Raw genomic sequence first — 23376 nt, 5'->3', positions numbered from 1 at the left:
AAACTATCAGATTTTTAATCCATCCAAAGAAAACTTACCATAGACAATGATTTTTATTGAGGCGTTCTTGTGTTTTGTGGGTTCAATATCAGCTTTGCAGCGGTACACCCCCTTATCATCTATGGTAATGTTTGGCAGCACCAAAGACTTGCTCATTACAAAGACCCTAGCAGATTTGTCTAGGGTCTTCTCTGTGTAATGTCGATTTTCCTGGAGACAACAAACGTACCATGAACTCCACTGCTACAATCTGTCATGGTCCATTTTACACACAGTCGTCTTAATGGTAAATCCTGAACTTACTCTCTTCTTTGGAAAATCCCATGTGAAGTTGATTCTCCCATTGTAGGTGGTCTCACCAGTACAATTAAGAATGAGGGTGTCTCCGGCCAACAGTGTGGCACGGTCTGCGGTGACACTGTGGTGGTCTGTGGTGATTTTCACATTTCTAAGAACAAGGGCTGTAAAATAGAGACAAATGATGTCCATGAGGCCGAGGCATTTCTTTCTGAGCAATGGTCTTAATTTTTCAGTGATCAAGTCTGGACAGAAAGACAATGCACTCACTCTGTCTGATAGGGATGTACGTTGACTGGAACTCACGGCCATGGACCATGGTTTTACAGGTGAGCCAATCGATCGAAGTGTAGGGGCCATAGGGAATCTTGAATCCCACCTTTGGATCCCAGATCTTTTCCTTCGGAATCTTATCTGGGGGCTGCAATCAAGAGTACAGAGGTTTTGTCAGTATCCACAGATATTTGGTGACACTTGTGATGGTCACTGAAGATCACTTCGCCGGAGAGGAATATTATGCAGTCAACTTCATCTATAATCCATGCTCTGCTGCACTCAGCTGGGGACAGACATCTGTGAGAGTGAAGGTCTAATTAGTCTTTATTGTTTTTTGGAGTGTAACTTCTGCATTCATTTATGCAATGGCGCACAAAACAGACACGGAAAAAGGATGTACAAGCCTGCTGCTGTTTGTTCTTATGCCAGAAGCTGGGCTGGGAGAGGAGGCAAGGGAAGGGAAGGAAGGAAAAGGAGCAGGAAGGAGGGGTGCCATAGATTTTCGAATAGCAGGAAGGTCACTCAACCATTATCTGTTCCATCTGAGTCACATGTGTTTGTACACAGTAGGCACTATGACACGTAGCTGTAAATCAATCACTGATATGACAAAAAGCACACATCCTTGTGGCTGTCATGGCAACTTTGTCAACGTGGTGTTCATGCTGTTGGCTTTACTGACCACAATCAGGTTATTAAGTTCTGCAGATAGAAGAAAAACATTGTGCAATCACTGCGCAGGCACTCTTCTGCTGACACGTTGCACTCACTTATCGGATCAAATGTTATAATCGTCATAAGTTACCTGTTGTTTCCTGTGACTGGACACAGTCTGTGCATTTTTTCTACTGAGTTTCCTGATGTTTGCAAGAGAAGAGGGACTAAATTTAGTCTGAGAGTCTATTCTGAGAAAAAGACTCTTGGAACACCTTCCTGCTCTTACAGGAAGCAGACAGGATGACTCCTTTCGCCCCCCCGAGCTTCCCTCAGACAAGCCACTGTCCCTGTTTCTACGTGCTAGAGCAATTTAATATACAAAGGGTGTGAGAGCCAGTGAAACGCCTCAAGTACAGAATCAACAAAGTGAGAACTTTGTTGAGGACAAGTAAGGATACTACCCTACTGTGGTAGTAAAAACCATCTCGATACTCAGTTTTGATCTCAATAGTATTCAGATGACATTTACTTCAAGGTCCAAAAAGGTCTATGAACCAAATACAGTGTTTTTCTTTATACTATATACTGCATACTATATACAGCAAATAATGCAACTTAATCTAGAAGTGAAAGACATGAGAAGAAAGTGTGAAATGATTGTGAGACCTTACCCCTGTCAATGTTACAACAGCATCAGGAGAGGACGTCCGGCAGGGGATTGTGAGAGTAGTTTCATGCCTATAGATGCCCAGCAAGTAAGGTGTTTGATCATGAGGCTCCACAAACGGCTGCTCAGGATCTGTGGGACAAACAAGAACCCTCTAAAATCAGTGAGATCTAAAATACAGGTCAGACAGAAACTGAATTTCAGAGCAGATGTGGCCCCTTACATTTTGTCCTTTGGGATAATCATGTTTTGTAGCAAATTTACAGCTGTTGTTAGAGCAGGGCGAAAAAACAAACAAACTGTAAAGCCAGAGCACTGCAACTGAATCAGGGCAATGTCAGGGCATCCACGCAGTGATCAAATGAAGAGATCGCTTCATTCTAACTGGATAAGGCAGCAGAGCACAGATACAGCAGCCTATAGCAGTGTGTATCTGCTGGGCAGCCAGGCATTACACGACAGCTATGGGAACTTCACAGCCACGCAAATAGTCTGTGATTTGTGTGAGGTCAAGCAGTAGTGGTGTGATAAAGGAACTATTATTTGAAAAGTAAGCATAGAAAATGATCTAATAAACAGCAGAAGGCCTTTGAAAAGAGAGTTAGACTAAACACAGGCCCAGCACGCTGCCCGATAGCTACGTTGGGGGTGGGGGGGTCACATTCACAGAACAACTGGAGAGGGAACAAAGTGCATCCAGTTTTAGTTTGGTTTTACTGTCTACAACAGGGCTATTTCACATCCTTTAGAAAGAAAGTTTCATAATTGTATCCTTGTCTAATGTCTTTATAGCAACTATTTCCAAGTCTAGAAAATATACACATTTTAGATTAAATGAGCTGGAGCTGACTCTCCGTCCATATGTTGCCTAGCGCGATCTCCATTTGAATAATAGCATAACTGTAACTGGTGCCTTATGACGCTTTAGAGGAGGCTTCGGAAAACAGTAGCTGGAGCAGGAAATCACAGTCAATGACCAGGGCTTCCCGTGCAATCACGCTCACCCTTCCACCTCCAGAAGTAGTACCAAAGAAACCGCTTCCTCTTTCTGTCTTAGTCTCTCTGAGAAGGAGAACTACTGGCACCACAGTCTGAATACCAGGAGACTTTAGTCATCCTGCATGGAAGGTACAGTAACACATATACTGTATGAGTACGTGATTTCAAAATAAAAAAGTCGTTTTTTCTTTCTTTCCTTCCTTTTTTTTTCTTTCTTTCTGTAACCTAATTTCCATGATCATCATTTTTTTCTTTCAATTTCTGTTGTTTTCATTGACTTGTTCTTCTGTTTTAAAGGACAAATCCCTTTCTTCTTGCTGACTAAAAGGTTCTTTTTTTGTCCATTAAGTGCCAGTGTGCGTGAGCTCAGGCACAAGACCCCTTCATGAATGTTAAATTGTGGACAGAAGGAAAACAATTCAGTTCAAAAAGAAAGAACCCTAATCTGTGCTACAGTTTATACACCGGTTCTCTGTATCTCTAAACAATATTACATTCAGTTTTTCTCATGTTTTCTTGCATTCAGTGGTCTGGAGTGGATCATTTCACTGTCATAAATTTAACACAGACTGCACGGGACTCTTGTTCCTGATTTCTTTCTCAAGGGTCGATAACCTGAGCTGGTCACTGCCAGGCAAAGGGTGCTGTGTAGGTCTCACCTTTGACAAAGACATAGGTTGAAGTGATGTGGTCTGAGCCGTCTTTGGTGTATTTACAGCTGTAGCTCCCTGTGTCGTTGGCGCTCAAGTTTGTGACGGTGAGTTTACTGCAGTGTAAGTGAGAGCGAGAGTGATGTCTGTCACACTGCTGAACCTTCACCCCCTCTGATGAAATGGATCGTCGGTCATCAGCCAGCGTCCAGTGTAGCGGGCCATGACCTCTGACAGAAAACACAGAGGGACAATATTAGACGGACTGAAAGTCAACATCACTTAAATCAGTCCAGTCACTTTCAAGTTTGATAATGGATGGGAAACAAATATGTTGGGTTTGGCACATCAGTATTAGATTACTGTTGATCTGTTCTCTGTAAACAAAGCGCTGAATAACACAGCTGGCAACAACCTTACAAGCGTTTTAGTTCAGGGTGGCAGCAACTGCCTCCCCCCTTGGGACTTTTTGGCTTGATGTTCATTTTAAGTTTATTTTGGGTTAATCTTGAGTTATCCGATAACTTGAACTTTCACATGGGAACATTTCTCTTGAATGATGTGCTCAGCTAACACATTCTTTCCACAAAGCATCCATTTTAAAATCTCTCATTAAAGAGATCCCAGAGGAACATCAAACATGTTTTGCATACCACTATCTTTGCCTGCAGAATTTTGGGTCATGTGACCTCCAGCTCTTATCCTGTGACAGAAAACAAGACGGTACCGTATGGGCCAGGCGTCCTAACATATGACCTTGTAGGGAAGCATTACATTAGATAGATGTGAGTTCGTGAGTTCCTAAACATTCCTGACGGGCCTACAAAATGATGCAAGACGCTTTAAATTCTTAACAAATGTGAATGCACTGCACTTGGGTCCCACCATCCCCTAAGGTAATTGCAACAGACTGATAAATGTGGACCACCATCACTGGTTCCTGTCAAAGACTGTGGAGCGTCCCAGCTTCAAGTGTCCTGAGGCCCTGGCATGTTGTCTAACAATGATTGTATTTATATATTGTTTTGGTTCACACAGATAAAAATCAGTGTGTTACATACCTGCATACGAGGTTTAAGAACTCAGCTTCATGAAGAATGTGGGGATTATTGGAGGGTAGAATCGTAGGCGCGCGATCTCTCTCCAAATGCCCTGATGAACACACACACATTCACACAAACAGAAACACACACACACAGGTTAGATCATAGTGAAAATAACCTGCACATTTTATCTCTTTAACACAATTACACAATACAACAGAATGGAAAACCAAACATTTTTGGAAATTCCCATGAATCACTCCGGTGCTGTTAATGTGGTTCACTTTAGTGCTGATTTGCTCCTGCCTCTTATGCTACTGATTGCTGCTTCGAGAGCACTAGGGGTGTTTCCAGTACTTGGAGAGCAGGTTGCTGAATGGATAGTGGCCTAGGATGAGCCGAAAGAAAGAAAGAAAGAAAGAAAGAAAGAAAGAAAGAAAGAAAGAAAGAAAGAAAGAAAGAAAGAAAGAAAGAAAAGGGACAATATGGGGAGCAGCTGTGCTACTTTGCCAGAAAGGTCAAAGCAGTCAGAATCACAGAGAACCAAGGCCCTGATGAGTGTCTTTGGACAAGTTTCATCTAAATCAACAGCTCAACCTCCTTTAGTTGGCTGCTCCCTTCCTCTCTTTTTTGTATTTTTTTTCATTTACCATTGACCTTGCTCTCTAAATGCTATTATTGCAGTATCAGGGGAAAGTAAGAGGCTGAAATGATTTCTGTTGAAAGGGCCGTCCAACAGCATTCAACATAGGAAACACTGTGATTTTCACTGCTATCCAGGAGGTATTATGGTCCCATATGTTCTTTCTTTCTTTTCACTGACATTCCTGAATAGATTGTCACTGTGGTAACAAAAAAAAGGTTATTTAGGCCTCAAAATATGACAGCCTTCAGGGAGACGTTTATTTGTAGCATAGAATCAAGAAAGACAATGGAGGTGTATTATGAGACTGACATGACCTAGCTGATGGACGCACATGCTTGCACACGCATATGGAAACCCACACACATACACAAGTACACCTGCAATTACAAGCACGCACAGACACAAACACAGACACACACACGCTTGCCTAGTATTTGTCCATTATTAAGAACAGCTGTTGTGCTAAGAATGAGCTGACGTTGCCAGTGTTGGCAGGGGCACTCAGTATTGACTTCCACACAAAATATTATAACATCATTGTTTTATTGTCCAAGGTTATGCAGAGGGGAAGGATTGTGGCTCACAGTCGTCCATGTTGTGATACCACGCGCTCTGAGCTGCATATTAATACAAATCTAGGTTCCTGACCTTTATAAACAGTTGCACAATCAAGGTTACACAGTCTAATTGCATTTTTCTTGTCTCACATCTGAAAGCTGACGGCAAACTCTTGTAATGTAATTGCTGGAAATGAGAATTTGATCAGTGGAACCAGATAAGTAAAACTGGCAGGTACAAGCACAATGTGCCATGATACAAATCTCACTCTGCATGTCAGATGTGTCATTTCTTTGACTTATGTGTATGTGTGTGAACCCGACACATACCGTACAAATGTTGGCATCTGTTTGCACACATAACAGCAAAAACCACAGCCATAAACATCACCCTGACCTTGAATTGCACTGGTAGGGAGCTCATCTCTTAAAACTGCCTAATTTTTTCCTCTATTCTCCTCAGTAACTCACTGCAGATGGATGAATCAGCAGGGCCCCACAACAGACCACTAAAAGAGAAAAAATATATATCCCACGGTTGTCTCTCTACACCCACACCCTAAAACTCCCATTTGCCCCAGCGCCTGCCCAACGCTGACCTCAGCAAGCGTCCCGACACCCCTAACCCCCCGCAACAGCTGTGTGCTGCATTCCTCCAGCAGATCGCCTAAAAAATGCCAGAAATTGTGCTTATTGTGTTGGTTCAAAGAGCCCTGAAGCTGGTTCTCATTAAAGCCATTGAAAGGAGGACAGGCATGGAACAAAGAGACAGAGAGAGAGAGGGAGAGAGAGAGAGAAAGAGGCAGAGGCAGAGTGACTTCTAGTTCAGTTTCTCAATCAAGTTTTGAGGAGGTCTTGAGCCAATGACACAGCATCAAGCTGATTATTGATACAGAGCCAAGTTAACTAAGATTAGAGAGGGATGACATTTGTATGTCCTTGTCCTCACTTGCTGAAGGGAAGTAGCACAGGACGCAGTGTTTGGAACATTTTGTGTACTGTGGTACTGTAGGTTCACAGGCAGTCAGGAAATAAAGACGAAGAATTCAGTGTTGGATTCCGGGATTGACTCTCCTCTATTCTGAAATGTTTGTGGCTCAGAAAATCACATTTAAATATTTAGTCTAAAAGAATAGCCAAACAATGCCAAAAACAGAAGATTTTTTTTTTTCAATCAATCCAAGCCAGAGACTCAGCAATGCAATTGTTGACCCCAGGCTAGGGTAGTCTGGCGTCAACAACTTTTATCAATTTTTTTGAGGACATAGAGTCAAGAGACATTTGTATATTATATAATATATGAAATATGGTCACATATTTCCAGATATTCTGAGCACAACTATGGTGAGATAAACTGAGAAAAGAAATTCTTAACAGTAAGTCCTTAACATCATTATAAGAATCAGATTTTCATAACTCTGGACTGATTTCCAGCCTTCTGTTTTAGTACTTTAATCCAATGCAGCACAGAGTGAATATTTTCCAACAAGGCTACAGAATTTAAGAGTGAGGATAAGACAAATGTTTGAAAAAACAAGTAACATGTGAACAGCAATACAGAAGCTGTGGGAAAATGTGAGAGGAAACGATATTGGGAGTCGGCATAAGTGTTGGCAAGATTTTACCAGCCTTGCTTTTGCAGCATGCTGCCAGTGGCTCATGTTAGATGTTACGTAATATACACCACTGTTACTGTATGAAGTTAATGTGCTGTCACTGAATTGAATTGGAAACTCAAAGTCACAGCCCTTCAAGTGCTCAGAATAATGTGCGGAATTCCCTTCTCCTCTGCAGAAAGTACACTTCATCTCCCCATACTTCCTGTCCCGTCATGTAACAACGCAACTGTCTTCAAAGTCACAGGGAGAAGAGTGTTTCTCTTTTTGCTTTCAAGGCAAAACTAACAATATGGCATGATGAGTCCTTTGTTTAACCTTGCCACCATGGTGTACTTTTCTGATAGCCAAATACATAAAAAGGGTGGAGAGGGAATAATTGTTTGACAAAAGAGTGCAGGGTCACTGGTGGTGAGTCATCTTCACTGTACTCAGGCCATGGCAACAGGAGCACAACAGTAGTGAATGGTCACCAGTCTACGAGATAAGCTTTGTGCATTCTGTTAAACCTGCAAATAGTTTAATGATTATAATCATCATTGAAGGGGAGCACAAAACTATACATAAAATGATGAGTGTGCCTCAGTGATATTTTATAGTGATGATTCAAAAGGAATATGCTGCTACCCTGTTTAAGAATTGTTAGATACTTCATATTCGCCACTTCTGAGTCCAGAAAGTTAAAGAATCAGACGTTTTCACAATGTCATAGCTCAATACCAGTGCAGCTCCAGCAGTATCCTGCTGCACAAATGTTCTGTGCCAGTAATATTTCATGATTTGCAGCTTTTAGTTCAACATTTTCTAGAAAAACAAATTCACAAATGGTTTTAAACTCTGTTGGTGGAGTCACACACACAGAGTTGAAACCACTGACAAGGTTTGGAACCACCTGCCAAAAATAAGGAGCAGCTACTGCTGCTGTAGTTGTGCTGCATGTGTCCTGGCGTACTCTCTCACACAGAACTCTTCTGAAACCCCTCCACTTTGCCAACTGCAAGGTTAAGACAACAGTTAGGGCGAGCGCCTTTTTTATTAGCCATATATTAGCCTTTGGAGATTTAGAAGCAAAATGCCCCAGACTCCTCTTAAAAAAGCAAAATAAAGGAACATCTGGAAATGATGGGTGGCCACTCTAGGTTATGTAAAGTTGAGTAGAGCCAACAAACAGGAATCTCCTGCATGAGAGTCCTAAATGGTAAACCCAAAGGATTTCTATTCCATAATATATGATTAAGAGTAATAGGCAGACAGAAGCTCCTTGAAATTGAAATCTCATGCAGGATTCAAAGAAAATATATTGCTAGCACTAAGCTCCAGGTGGGTATGTCGTTGGACCAGATGCTGCAATCATCCTATAAGAATAACTACTCAAAGCAATTTGTAAAGTTAAATATCTGCTGCTCTGCTGGTAAGTCTCCCAATCCAGGTGTGCGCACATGTGTGTGTGTTTCTTGTGCTGCCTGCATGGGCCCAGATGTGCTGCCAGGGAGCAATGAGTCTCCACTTCACTTGGCTGACCTCCCATCACCATTTTGCACCACATTTTAAGTATCCAAGCAGGTAAGAAAAAATGGCCCCAAAACAAATTAGACACCACATAAAGTCCCTCTGCTAGAAAGACAGCTTCGGGAAATACTATACTAAAATACTATAGCTGATTAATACAAAAGACGAAGAGAGAGAAACTCTTAACTGTGATGAATGAAAGAAGAAAGTTTTGTTTGGCACTGTTCTTAAACGCCACTGATGAAAGCTATGTAACTCTATACCTAAACCTTGTTCCTTCAGTTTTGCCTCGTAACTCTAGAATAAATTCACCTGCACAATGCAAAAAATAATTTCAGCAAAGTACTCATATAGCATGACGTCTAAGTCGAAGTTGAACTCATTTAGTATCGAATTACATCCCTGGTGATATTAGTCTCTTCTGCACTTGGCCGACTTCTCATCACTCGAGTCGTAGGCTTGAAGTCATTAGCAATTACACAACACATCTGAAATAAATCTGAAGTACAGGCATCTATGCTCCACTCAAATTGGTGTCACAAAAGAATCTGTGCTCAGTTTTTGAATAGGCAGCTGCACATTATAAACAAAATATCCAGGCAGGTTATTTTTCAAACAAAGCAATTACCCTTTTACTCTCAATCGATATTGATGTAATTGCAAAGATGAGGACGCGTGTGAGTGTGTCAGTAATATGACCAAAGCCTGTATCAGTGTCTGATAATAACTTAAATATTGTGACAATGTGGCAAATTTTTAATTTTGGAGGTGAAACATGTCTAATTATGATTTTTTACAGCTTTGTGTCAGTAAACCTGTTACACACCCCAGCTTATACAGAGACAGCTTGGTGCACCATCAATAATTAATAGCTCTACCAGTCTGCAGCCCCTATGAAGAAACAATACCCTCCCTGCCATTGTCTTGTGGATGGAATTTAACAGAGCTCAATATGAGCACAAGGAGCTCCGGGAAGAAATCTTTGCTCAGGTAGCGTGTCACATTTCCGTGACCTTTACTAGCCAGAACAATTCCAGGCTACCTCTTGCCCCTACATCCGCTTCCTCCTTTGTGTCTTTCCCACGCTTTGTGTGTGGACAGTGAAGGAAATCTACTTAAAAACATCATAGACAAAGCTGAAAGTGTGTACAACTGTGTGTGTGCATGGTTGGGGGGAAGGGGGTGAACGTGAACAGTATTTCCTGTGTTTGGACGGGCTGTTTATTTGGAAATGATGAGGAATCCTTACTGTGGCACCCTAGACCTGGCACAAGGTGGAAGAACATCCACCTTTTAAACACTATCTTGTTTTTGTGGAGTGACACTGAGACAATGAAGCTGATTGTACTGTCAGAGAGAAACATGCATTCTCTTCCCTGGATGTTTAATCCTGTTCACCCACAGATAACAATTGCTGGAATAAACGCTTTTCTAATACACAGCAAAAGGATAACTTGCAACAACTTTACAAAATCTAAGGAAACAAATCCAACTCAACCTTGTCAAAATTTCATGAAGAAATCATTCTTATACTTAATTATTAAGTGTGGACAATTAACTGTCACAATCAACACATTTTATCAACTTGTTAATAATCACCCAGTTAGAACGGGATAAGACTACCTCTAGTGGGCTAAGTGAGAACTGCATTACTTCAATTACTGACACTTATTTTCCCCAAAACATGCAAATTAAATATTCTACTGCATACATACAACCTATTAACAAAGACCAGCAAAAGTTAGGAAAACATTGGCATTTTATCATTATATTTAGGCTACTACCATTATCTTAGTTATTACTACCATTAATACTATTACTATTATCAAGATGATGAATAAAAAGAAGCTACTGTGTATCATCGCTGCCAATAACTGATGTGAGGTTTTGCCTCAGTCAAATGTCTGTAAATGTGTGTACTGCGCATTCAGCCATTCATTTGAAATGAATCAGAGCAGTCAAACTGAGTTGTTTCATCCACAAAACTACAAATTACTAATCTGTGTGAGCATGGATAACGTCTTACCATTTGTGAGTGATGAAGAACACAAGATGACCACGACTAGTTTGAAGCAGTCGGATGCGACCATCCTGCCAACTCTTCACCAAAATCCAAACCGTGTTACAATAAAATAACAGAGTCGCTTGACTGAGGCTTATAACTCCCGTTGACTGAGAAAAGTTTCTTCTTCAAGTCAGTGTATCAAAGTGTCTTATTTTTCTTTTTAAAATCGCGTTGTAAATCCACAAACCCCTCAGGTGTACATGCAAGAAGCGGCAGTGATTCTCCTGTATCCCATGACGCGTTTTGCTGGGGAGCTCTCCTGCGCAGCTGGGTTAGTCCCGATCCCGCGATGAGGAGCCGGATGAACCGCTGTACTCCGGGCAGGTGCTCTCGAACAAAAAAAAAAAAAAAATATATATATATATCTATGTAAGATGAATGAAATTTAAGGTATGGTGGGAAACAAAAGCTGAATTAGTGGTATTTTCAGTCTCTAACAGTTGTCCGATATGGCCCGAAAAGAGGCTAGATCAATCAGCTCCTGCCTCACACACGCGCCTTGGACAAGTTCTCCTCCCTCTCGCCTCTGAGCAGCACTTACAGTCCATGCGTGAGGCACGTTTTATTGGAGACACAGAGGAAGGATGCAACGTCACTTTTTGGGGGGGACAAAAATGTCTGTCCTACCGAAAAGGAGATCAGCTAAAGCGCAGCGATGATTTAGTTTTAATAATGAACCTTCAACGTATTTTGTGTTAAGTCAATATAATGTGTTCCTGCTAGAAACGGTGCAGGGATGTTACATTAAAACAATGAAATGTGAAAATATGCAATAGCAATCACATTAATTAGCATATTCATTTCCAGTGGAAAACTTTGGATCCATCTAAAAAATAACAATAATAAAACAACCCAAATGTGGATTTATTGCAACACTGCAGCAGGGCTGATTAATATCAATATCACCTCAGTGACTTGCTTTCCCTGTGAATGTTTCTAAATGACAATCTGAGGTCAAATTATAAAGTGCATCATGTTTGTGTGTAACCTTTCTGATCAGATCAGTCTAATGTATATCTGAGGTCAAAGGTAACAGGTAATCTTGTCGCAAGAGGAAAACGAATAAAAAGTCAACAATCATCATGGTATCAGACTGAATCTATCTGCTCGGGTCCTTAGAATAAATATTTGCTGGATTTATTTTTAACTTCAGAAACAGGATATACTGCTTTTTATATCAATGTAAATAATTCTCTTTTGTCTGGCAGTACCCTGCAGTGTGTGGATGTGCTGCAGACTGTTTTTTTTTTAATCACCACAACAATTACTTTGCTGCTGTAGGTCATAGTAGCAGGCACTGTAAATAAGAACATCCTGCCCTCACCTTTCCGCCCACATCGGGACTGAAGCCACCATTTTGGGGACCTGATCTGGAGTGGTGGTGCACTGTGGACAATGACCAACAGTAGTAAAAAATGCAATGAGCAGATCTTCTCTATAACTGTTCCAGGAAAACAGTGACATGGCACGAGAACCTAGGAAACAATTTATAACATCCAAGTCATGCGACTCTTTTTGCTCTTTATGACTCTGAGACAACACACTCACAACTTAAGAATTCAAAAAATCCCTGCACACATTAGTGTATTAGTCCAATGTTTTGACCATAGTTTAAACTACACAGCTTTTGTGTTTCCCTTTTTTCTTGAAAGCATTAAGGAATGCACATTGATGATCATGGATGTCACTTGGATGCCACTTAAGTCTTGTAATCTGGTGGGAAAACAGCAAATTAACCTCTCTCATGCTGCTGCAGACCTGAATTACACTAAAAGGCATGATTCTGATAAGACTCTACAGTTATAGTCTTAAGAAAATGCAGGCAAGACACGGCCTATTAAGTCTCTGTAATGGAAAACTAGTAAAGATGATACACTGAATGTTAGTTGCTCACGAAATGCACAAGAAGGGAGTGAGGTTTGCAAGAAACTGCCTTGTCTACTGCAACAACTTCTTAGCGTGTGCTCAGATTTAAGTTGTCAGTAAGGGAGACATTCCCCCTGGGCCAAGAGGGCAGCAGATAAGTCTCCAGATGAACAATTGCTGGAAGTTGCTAGCTGAGAGGGGTGGATTTCAAGTGTTTTATTTTAGAATCTGGTGTTCAAAACACACTACAGGGGACTAACTGGTTCTACACTCACAGCATGCACCTTCCTTTTGCTTCAACGTCTTCTTCTTGGGTAAATGAACCAGTAGAAAAGTCTTTCTTCAGCAGACGAGTGGAGGGGGCCTGGGCCTGACTGCCTGCCCTGTTGATGAAATGAGTGGCGTCAGTGTTGAGAGGAAACAAGAGTCTCAAGACCCCATTCACACTGTAAAATTATTTAAATCTACAGTGTCAACATAATTGGCAAACTAAGTTCAATTATGCACAATATTTAAGCTTATTGCATTAACACTATCAGAAATTGTCCCTTTTTTTAGACAAAGTGCTACAAGAAATGAACTAGGCCTTGAGTTTTTGTTCGGTAGTGACTCAAATAAAAGTGATATAAATAAATCCCCTATTTAATGGATGAAAACTGAGGATTACTACCATTTATAGGCCTAACCTTTACAGTCTATGGGTATGGTATGCCAGCATACGAAAATGGACACATAGCCTACTATAGTCAGTGTACTGTAAGTTATTTTCTGCAGCTCTGTTCATTTCCTAAATGAAATGGACTTAGAAAGCCAGGAGGAAATTTGGATAAGAAAACCAATATGCTTAGTAACCATAATGGTAACCTAATTAACTTAGTGTAAACCTTTTTCATATTTCTTGTATCTGTACCCAAGCATTTTTGTCACCAAATAGAAAAACCTCTGAAAGCACAACGTAACTTATCCCTATTTCACAGTTAACACTGACACAAACTTTGTTTTTGTTATTGTTGTTTTTACCTTTCAGCTTTTCCATTCGTTGCAAATTTCGCGCCTTTGTGAAGCAGCTGTCAATCAAACCACTTCAAGCTAGCCTGAACCCCAACCTCAAAACATGGAGCCGTTTGTTTCCATTGTGAAATGTGAGTAACTGTCCCGCTCAGACGATATAACGACTGTTCATTATATTAAATGTTGGTTTAAGACGGTGTAGTACGGGGTAAATAATAAGCCGCTCCTCTCTAACCTTAACTTCGGTAGCTAACACAACTGAAGCCTGCTAGCTAGGTCACTAGCACTTAGCAAGGTTACCATAGCTACCAAATGTCTCCACTCATACATCATTTACTGCATTTACTTCGTGTTTTATCGAGCTAAGTGTAAAATCCATCACATTAAAGTTTTATTTGAGGAACCAACATTCAAAACAAGATTTCATTTTGTATTTATCAAGTAGAAAAACAAAGACGTTCTGGTAACAGCTTGAAGAATTGTTCACTCTGGATCTTGGATTTGGATTCGGAAGAGATTAATTCTGTAATGTTAGAATGAATAACTAAGTAATCAAACAAGCAATGCCCAATATTAACAGAATAGTATGTCATTTTAAAAATACATGTCATACAAAAAAAAAAGTAACACATTAGAGAAAGCAAGAATGTGTTTTCTGTTCATTTTAGGTGTTGCGCGTACAACATACTGTATAGGCTCAATAGGATAGTGTTTTTGTTAAATGGCATTGCTGCATAGGATAGCTAGATAGATAGCAAGGAGCTACACATTGCTCCATTTCTCTTACATGCTCTTACATTGCTGTCAGGGTCCTGAGCAAATTGATATGGTGATATGTGTCAAACATCACTGACTGCTTGTTGAAATTGGATTGCGTTTACATGCAGGTCTCACCGAGAACCTGCTGCAGAAACAGCAGACAGATTATGACGTGGTGATAGAGAAGCTCTTCTCAGAAGTCTCTTGCCGAGAAGATTTGCCTGGAATACCAGCTCAACAGGTACATACTACAGGTGTGAAAGTGTCTGACAACAGCTCACAGCTCTGGCCCGAGATCTGATACAATACTGTATTAAAACTAACAAGTGTATTTCTCTTTGGAAAATGTTCCTTTATTATAGAAAAGTGATATAGAGTTAACTTTTTATGAAAGTTCTACCATAATTCACGCAACTCTTCTCTTTATGTGTGTGGTCTCTTTATCTAGTAATAAGTAAACTTTTTTTTTTTTTTTTTAAATATCATTGGATAATTTTTATTGGCAAATGTTGGCAAAATGCATATTTGAACTATTTCTGTTTCTTATATTCCAGGTGGAGGAGTGTGCCATTCAGCTGTGGAACTGGGCAGTCACTAAGAATATGGGCACCAATATAAGTAAAAACCAGAAGGCCAAAGGTATACCTCATGGTTAAGAATGAGCATGACCCTTGGAAACACTCAGACATGTCATCTAAAGTGTTGAAACAATGTTGCAATTGCAAGCAGAGGTAATTACATTCATCTCACAGCATATTGAAATGTTCTCACCTTCTTCACAGTGCGTCATGTCGCATGCAGTCTGCTGTACTGCTGTGAGCCTGAGAATCCAACAGAGGGCGTCATCCGCAAGCAGATCCTGGTTAGCTTTCTTTGGTGCTTCTTGTGTGAATGCTCAGTATGTCAGGGAGACAGGGTCTGTTTGTCACTGTCTCATTTTTACAGATGGCCAGCAAAACAGGGAGAGACTGGCTGGACTGCAAAAACTTTCAAATGGCAGATCGCTTCTTTAGACTGGCTGTTAAGGTGAAGAAAAAAACAAAAAAACAAAACGCTCAAACTATTTTCTATTTATATGAATAAAGTTTTGAGCATTGCATCATCAAATTGATCAACATACAATATCCCTAGAGTTTGGAGATCCTCTATAGCCAACTTACATCCAGAGGTGATGGAGCAGCTGACATCACGTCATGCAAAGAGGATGTGGAGAAGGATCTGCTTCAAATTCTCTCATGCCAGGCAGAGTCGGTGAGCTGTGGTGCATGTGATACTCAACACCTTCAATGTGAATATTTGTTCTTGTGATATTTGGCAGCTAAGGAAGTGCTATTCTGACAGACTTGCAGTGTGAAGTGTGAGACAGCTAAAATGTGAACTGAGAAACAATGAGAGGGTAAAATCTGATCCTGCGCTAATAAGGAACGCTATATTGTTTGCTGACATTTGAAAAAGAAGTTCAAGACTCCTGTACTTTGCAGGCCCTGAGTCAAGGGAATAACCATGAGGCTGTGGTCTGTATGCAACGCTGTAGAGACATGCTGCTGCGACTGCCAAAAGACGTAACAAAAATAAAAACTGTGTTATCACTAAATATTTCTGTTTTGTACCTTTTATACATATTGTTATTGAAATTGTATTAACTGGGAACATGTTTCCTCTGTGCAGACTACGTACCTCTCCTTTCTGTGCTACAACTTTGGAGTCGACACTTACAATCTGAGAAAGTTTGAGGAGAGTGCACATTGGTTGAGGTAAATATCAAGATGTTTAATTTCATTTGAGAAGTGCAGAGAAACAGTGCAGTGGGAAAAAGTTTCTCATAAAATTTGTGGGGTTTTTTTCAGCCAGAGCTATGATATTGGGAAAATGAATGTGAAATACGCCCCTGGATCTGAAGTCACGGTGAGATGTCGCAGTACAAAGTAATGTTTAAAGGCCCATTTATGTACATATGAAATTTTGATACAGTGATTTTTAATGTCTTCAATATCCCTTCAATAGGCCAAGGTTTTGAGGCTCCTTGCGACTGTTTATCTAGAGTGGGACTGTCACAGGTTTCAGGAAAAGGCTCTTGATGCTGTCAACTTAGCCAACAAGGTAGGATATGAGAAATTCTCATGTTGTCATTTTATATGCACTATGAAGCATGCACCTAGTGAAAGGGAAAGCTCAGATGTTATGTACCTAATTGCTCTGAAATCTGACAGGAATGCGTGAGCGCTTCTGGGCTGCACTTAAAGATCAGAATACTCCTGAAATGTGGGGCCTCAGACGATCATATCAGAGGAGGTTAGTTATTACCAGACCTCATTGAATTATTTATGCAGAACTTGATTAACATAGGCAGTAGCGCGGTGTTGCTAGTTCAATTTTGTGAAACTACTGGGAAAAAAAATGATCACTACAGTCACTACAGTGAATGTTAATGTGTGTCTGTGGGTGAGTTCGGGAGAGGTAAAAAATAAAATGCACATTTAAAAGAAGATCATAAAAATATGTTTTCAGGACTTAATGAGATGCTGCAATGTGAGGTCTCACTGGAAGTGTGTCTGAGCACCGTGAAACTGCTCATGGCTCAAGACAGGTAAAAACTTCTGCATCTTTGCTATTGCTCTTTCAGCTCTTTGTTGAACATAATGCTCACATTTCTTTATTGGCATGCCCAGACAAACATTAACCAACTCTGAACGTTATCTGTTTGGGGTTTCCATAGAGAAATGCTGGCATTTGAGTATTTGAAACGTGTGTGTCAGCGCTTTGAGTCGTCCCCTGACCTGGGAACTGCTCTTGTCTTGCACATTGAGCTGCTGCTACAGAGAGGCAAGGAGCTGCTGGGAAAACAGAAGATAGAGGATGTTATCACTGGTACTTTATTTTTTCTCTCTCCATCTCTAGAATAAATCTGAATTTAATAAAAACAACATGATGAAATTTATGCAAGTAATGGACTGAAGCTGTGCTTCTGTTTTATTACCATTCTGTACACCCACACAGGGCACTACACAGGAAAACAGCTGACTCCACAGGCCCTCACAAGTCTTCATGTCATGCTGTGGGATAAGGCCTCAAAACACTTTGAGGTATGCCAAACACAGTCCTGTTTATCATTATTATAACATTTTACATTGTATATACATACATGTATAGTTATCAGCATAATGGCTGAGTGATAAACAATATTGCCTCCTTGTAGCTGTTCCACCTATCTCTGTGGAGTTTGCATGTTTTTTCTGCATGTGGGTTTTGCTTGGTTACTATTATTTCCTTAAAACACAAATATATGCATGTCAGGAATACTACAGTACCATACTGCATTTGAATAAAGCACAGATCCCTGCACTGGAGCTGCCTATTGCTAATAAAATAGTTAGGATAGCCTTAATGCTAGACTTGACTTCATTTCCACCCAGGGATAAATAAAATATAACTTAATATTTATTTTTCTGTCCAGGGCAGGAACTATTCTGAGGCTCTGCAGTGGTATAACTACTCCCTGAGTTTCTTTAAGGCAGGTCAGATGGAGCCCAACTTAGCCAAATTGCAGAGGAACAGAGCTTCCTGTTTCCTGCAGCTGAGGCAACTGGAAAAGGTGAGGCTACTTGAGCCGTGGCAGCGATTCAGCAAAATACTAAATGCTGTCCAGTGGCTGCATTCGGTCGTGCGTGAATAAACTTGCCAGTTAATTTGTCTCTGTTACCAGCTGTAATGGCAAGCACTCCTGGCACATTTTTACAGTTCATGTGTGTGTAGTGTGTTTGTACCTACTGCATGTTAATAATGTTTGTTTGTTTTTCTTCAGGCCAAAGACGCAATTAAAGAAGCAGAGAGATGTGATCCAGACAGCATTTTCACTCAGTTCAGTGTTTACAAGATCGCAGTACTGGAGAACAATGTGAAGAAAGGTATCCACATGATGTTACATTTGTAATGCTCATACAGTGCAGGTATGCATTGTAGTAGTAGTGCAGTTTAGTGACTGCTACATCTGTTTATATGTACCAGCTGCAGAGGCAGTGACTTTGATAGGACAGCTGTCCAAGCTTCCTGTGGCTTGTGAGGACAAGCTGCTGGCATCTGAGCACGCTGCATCCAACCTCCTCAGCCTGGCTGCTCAGATCGCTTTGGAGGTAACAATCATCATAGGACTCATAACTTAACTCTGTACACCGGTTGTAAAATTTGTGGAATTCATAGGGAAACTATTTCTTGGGTCTGGTGGTATTGTTATTATATCTGACAGTTTGTAAAATGCATTGTTAGAATGTTAAAGTGCCTCAAAAATCTGTGGTGAGTCCTCAGCTGTGCCACTTGCAGCCTATGAAAGATTATTTCCTTGTCATTGCGCTCATGCTGGCTGTACAAATAGAGCTTCACTTATCTGTGATGCTTATGTTTGCAATTTATGTTTTCGGACATTTCCTTTTCCAAACTACTATAAGCAAGCGAACACACTGGGCAGTGACGAGCCCTTGGTAATTTGTGAGGGTAAAAAATGTGGGCGTTCTATTTTTAGTATACTGTGTAATTGTGATGAACAAGACAGGTGTCGGAAGCATTAATGTTGATGAGGATGTTTGTTCCTGTGTGACAGAATGAGCAGCAGGAAACTGCCATGAAGGCACTGGAGAGTTTGTGTGAAAGCTCCAAGGATGAAGCTCAGGTTCTGACTGCTCTCAGGTCTGTGAGAATTGAAATTTTCCTTAAACTTACAGCTGGAAAGTCTGACAACAAAATTAACAAACAAAAAATAGACATGTGTTAAAAGATGATTTCTGACATGAAAGCCACACTTCACGGTTGAGGGGAGGTCACATATGGACATAAGTCAGTGTTGTTTACAGAGGAGGGTTTTTCAAACTTTGCATAAATCTTTGCCTCAAAGTTTTTGTAAATGCATTTTGTCTAAACATAACTTTCTTTGGATGTACTCTAAAATAGGAGTGGCCTTGATGTAAACCTCCAAGTTTGAGCATTGTAGAAAGAACATTTAATGTTCATATGTTGAGACTGTGTGAACAAAACATGATGCAAAGAGTTTCAAACATAAAGTGACATCATTTGTTGGGGATGGCTCATGTGCTGAGAGGCTGTAGTGAGTCTGTTATTTTTCCATACACCTCTATGATCCACTGACCTATATTTCTTTGCTTCTCCTCTAAAAGTGTGTCTCTGTATAATACAGTTAGTAGGTGAAAGAAAGGAGGTCAACACCAGTTTCTCCATTCATTCCCCATTCATCTTTTTTTAGGTGTTTGGTTCGACTTGTGCTCTCCACAATAGAAAAATTAAGTGACGAGATGAGGTGAGTGAAAGGGAAAGTACCTAATACCATGCATTCATATCATATTATAAAAAGCTGCTTTAAATGAAGCAAAAAGACAGATTTACATCTCTTACCTTAACTTCATGAAGGAATACGAGTATGGATGTCCTGCTGCCATATCTAAAAATGGGTGAGTAGATAGACAACACAGGTGAAATTACATTTTGAGAGGAAAACTATAGTATCTGCAGCCGTTCATCGCATCCCACAAATGTTTTCTTTGCCACCTCTGCAGCGCTGCAGAACGTCTCACATCAGTCTCACATGACTGTCGAGAAACGCGCTGATGAGGCAAACTGGTTCAGGAAGATTGGTACCAAAACTCTCCTCTTGTCACTTTAATCGTACATGGTTTGCTCTCACTTCAAATGTCGGTGCACCTTCATTTCGTCCGTGCGTTCTTATTACAGCCTGGAACTCAGCTCTGCAGTGCGAGAGCAGCCCAGACAGAATGAGGGATTTCTTTGTGCTCTCTTACCAGGCAGGTACCCTTATTGGCTTTGTCAGGTAAATGAATCAATATCTACAGTGTGTGGGTGTAGATCAATAATACCTGAACAGGGATTTAACATTGCTTCAGAAAGATAAACACATCGCAGTAGGTCCATCCTGATAGCTGCCTCTGTCCTCTGACTTTCTGACCTTACCTTTATCAGGATACGTATAATTGCACATGGTGCTTTATCCTTTATTTCTCCATGTGTGGTTGCACTTACTTGATTCAGGCACATGTATGCATGCCTGACAGCACCTTATACAACCAGAGGCTTCTGCAGTTGAAGAGCAGATGTTTGGGAGAAAATTAGATGACCTACTTTATTTTAAGGCAGATCATCAAAAAAAAAAAAAAGTTCTGCACCAATTTCCATACAATTTGTCCGTTGCTTGAAACAAACATTTAGATCACAGGCCAGTGCCTTTCTCAACCACCTCATCTCTGGTTGACTAATATCCAAATCTAAACACTGTATTTAAAATGTCATACTACCATGCCTCAGTTGTTTTCTCAAACGTGCATCTCCATGAACCCGTAGCTCTCCCAGCTGTGCCCTCCTGATCGCACGCTGCTCATGGGCCAGAAGACATGTCTGCTAATGGCTGCTGCTGCCTCTTTGGAGCTCTGCAGGAAGTCTCCTCACTCTGACCAGGTGTGCCACCCACTCCCTCTGCCCATCTCCTACATTTAGCCTCCTCTCTTTCCACACAGATGGAAATTTACCAAGACCAGTGGAGAGGAGAGGTGACTAACCGCATTACTGGTGCTGGCGTAGGTGTCTGGTTTTTAATCCTTTGAGGAGAAACCAAACACTAGATGGCAATGATGAATCTTGCTTGTTTTGCGTTTGTGTTTGGTTTCACAGACCGAGGAGCTCACTCAGGCCCTGGAGCACATTCAGATCTGTTGGGAGATCTGGAAAACTCTGAAAGCATCGGGTACCTTGACTTTTTTTTGAGACAAATTAAAGAATGTGCAGGTTATGAGGAAGCATTTACAATGTTTTTTTTTTATGAATCTAATGAAAATGGACCTTACTTCTTACAGGAAGCTTCCCATCTGACCCCACCGACACACTGCTACTCCTGTATGAATTTGAAGCTCGTGCTAAGCTGAATGACCCTAAAGTGGAGACGGTACTGGAGTCTGTTCTGGAGCTTGAAAACATTGAAGCGAAGGTTCTCGAGATAATTGCAGGTAGAAAAAAAAAAAAGGCCCGCCATGACTTAAGAAATTGACACATCCTAGTCTTTGCAGTATGCTGGTTTCATTATTAATTTCCATATGCAGCCTTAGCCATGGAGTCTCCAGCCCACTTCCCTCTGCTGTGTAAGAAGGCCTTGCGGGTCGCGCTCTCTCTGCACAGGAAACAACCACAGGCTGACCTGAGCTGCTGCAGGCAAAACCCATCACTTCTCTGCATTAAAATACCCTCCACATTTCACTAACCATCCAAGTGCTTATTAGAATGAAAGGATTCTTGATTGTGAGGCTGTTTTTGTGTCCCCCCGTCTTTAGCAAGTGCGTTCACAGCCTGATCAAGCTGTCCCTCCCAAGTGGTGTGTCAGAGGTGGAGGCCCATGTGCTGGAGGAGGTGTGGGACTACTACGAGGAGGCCCTGTCCATCATTGCAGCCGCAGTAAGTCGGTGCCAATCACACACCGCCATCCCTTGGCTCAACCCCCCCCACCCCGTTCCCTCCAACAGCACTGCCGCCTGCCTGCTATATAATTAACCCCCTCTCTTCCACTCGGAGCCTGCCTGCTGTTTCTAGAAGCCTCTTTTTATCAATGGGCTTTCAGTCGCACTTCAATTAGCAGATGCTTCCATTCACCACCCCCTTCCTGCCAATTTGAATGTTAATGTGCTGTACAAGTCATCACACTGCCGGTGAGCTGCAGCTCTGAAAGAGGCATCAAATTATGGAGACATTACACTGCTGTAGAGGCAGTGCATATTTCCCCTTTCATATTGAGTTATTACTCAAAAGCCGCGGAGTTCTTTAGATCAAAGTGAAAGCCCCACATTTAAGTGTTGAGGAAAAACATTAACATTAAGCATTAGTAAAGGTTAACATACAGTATAACAGGATTGGATGAAAGTTAGTAATGTTACTCACAGGCTCTTACCAACTGAAAACACAGATTTCCTTCCATACACTTGGCTCAAGTGAGTCACCCAGGTGGCCCCTGTTAAAAGGCCTTTTGAACATCCTCCTGCTCCTCTCTGCAGCCGGACGACTTCCCAGAGATGGAGACCCTGTGGTTGCTGACTCGGGCTTGGAACACAGGGATATTGCTGTACAGCCTGGCGCAGTATTCAGCAGCCGAGAAGTGGTGCGGCCTCGCCATGAGCTTCGTCTGCCACCTGGGATCCCTGAAAGAGAGCTACGAGACACAGGTACCACAGACAGAGGTGGTTGTAGTAGCCGAGTATAACAGAGCTTGAATCATTGGGGAAACGTGCCAACTTCTGGCCCAAGAAACACTCAGGTTTTATGCAGAATTAAGTTACTATTTAAAAATCATTGCAGCAAAGATCATCCCAAGTTATACAGTTGTGTTTTGTGTACACACAGATGTCTGGTCTCTACAGTGAAATCCTAGACAGGTTGGACAAGGCCAAGAGGAACCTCGTCATGGAGGAATAATCAAACGGGAACAGGTCAGCTGTTGTCAGCCTGGTGTTTAACTGCCTGTACTGAGGGCAACTTTTAATTGATTTAGTTTCATTCAGTTTGTTGGAGCTAAACGTTGTGTTAACATGTTCATCACATATTCCACGGTGTGAAAAAATGTTCCTTTGAACTTGATATAAGTGCGTGGTGTCCTAGACACATTGTTTGAGTTCAGCCTTTTGTTGCACATCACCCCCCTTGCATGTCTCCATGTCAATAAAGGCTAAAATGCCAACAGATCATCTTTTCAAAAGGAAAC

At 41.2% G+C, this 23376-nt stretch overlaps 2 protein-coding genes and 1 long non-coding RNA gene across 3 annotated transcripts in view; 1 reads left to right on the top strand and 2 right to left on the bottom strand.

Annotated features, from left to right (window-relative positions):
* Positions 1-11520, bottom strand: part of kdrl (kinase insert domain receptor like) — a 41798-nt gene extending 30278 nt beyond the window's left edge. Inside the window, exons 1-7 of the mRNA XM_085789538.1 lie at positions 10944-11520; positions 4608-4698; positions 3556-3776; positions 1902-2029; positions 568-718; positions 304-461; positions 39-210 (exon numbers count right to left, since the gene is read on the bottom strand). Coding sequence (XP_085645664.1) covers positions 39-210; positions 304-461; positions 568-718; positions 1902-2029; positions 3556-3776; positions 4608-4698; positions 10944-11007 — 985 coding nt within the window. The 5' untranslated portion in view covers positions 11008-11520. The remainder of the gene's footprint in view (positions 1-38; positions 211-303; positions 462-567; positions 719-1901; positions 2030-3555; positions 3777-4607; positions 4699-10943) is intronic.
* A 765-nt stretch (positions 11521-12285) lies between these two features.
* On the bottom strand, positions 12286-14234 carry LOC146979596 (uncharacterized). The gene is made up of 3 exons (XR_015036901.1): positions 13869-14234; positions 13124-13231; positions 12286-12368 (listed from the first exon to the last, which is right to left on the bottom strand). It is a non-coding gene; the product is annotated as an uncharacterized LOC146979596 (long non-coding RNA).
* Positions 14235-14646: 412 nt separating this feature from the next.
* tex11 (testis expressed 11) lies at positions 14647-23366 on the top strand. The gene is made up of 29 exons (XM_085788929.1): positions 14647-14662; positions 14747-14859; positions 15173-15257; positions 15401-15480; positions 15564-15644; positions 15750-15869; positions 16100-16180; positions 16287-16372; positions 16466-16523; positions 16623-16718; positions 16829-16910; positions 17127-17205; positions 17335-17486; positions 17616-17701; positions 18073-18210; positions 18421-18523; positions 18624-18748; positions 19213-19298; positions 19870-19923; positions 20034-20074; positions 20180-20257; positions 20355-20425; positions 20979-21092; positions 21306-21378; positions 21488-21637; positions 21731-21839; positions 21959-22079; positions 22673-22840; positions 23019-23366. The coding sequence occupies exons 1-29, from the start codon at positions 14647-14649 to the stop codon at positions 23088-23090; spliced, it is 2718 nt and encodes a 905-aa protein (XP_085645055.1). The 3' UTR covers positions 23091-23366.
* The last annotated feature ends 10 nt before the right edge of the window (positions 23367-23376 follow it).

The sequence above is a fragment of the Trachurus japonicus genome, chromosome 10 (assembly GCF_045865225.1).
Source record: "Trachurus japonicus isolate A0001 chromosome 10, Traja_1.0".
NCBI classification, from domain to species: domain Eukaryota; kingdom Metazoa; phylum Chordata; class Actinopteri; order Carangiformes; family Carangidae; genus Trachurus; species Trachurus japonicus.
Note: the sequence above shows the minus strand (reverse complement) of the source record. Positions and strands in the feature narration are given on the sequence as shown.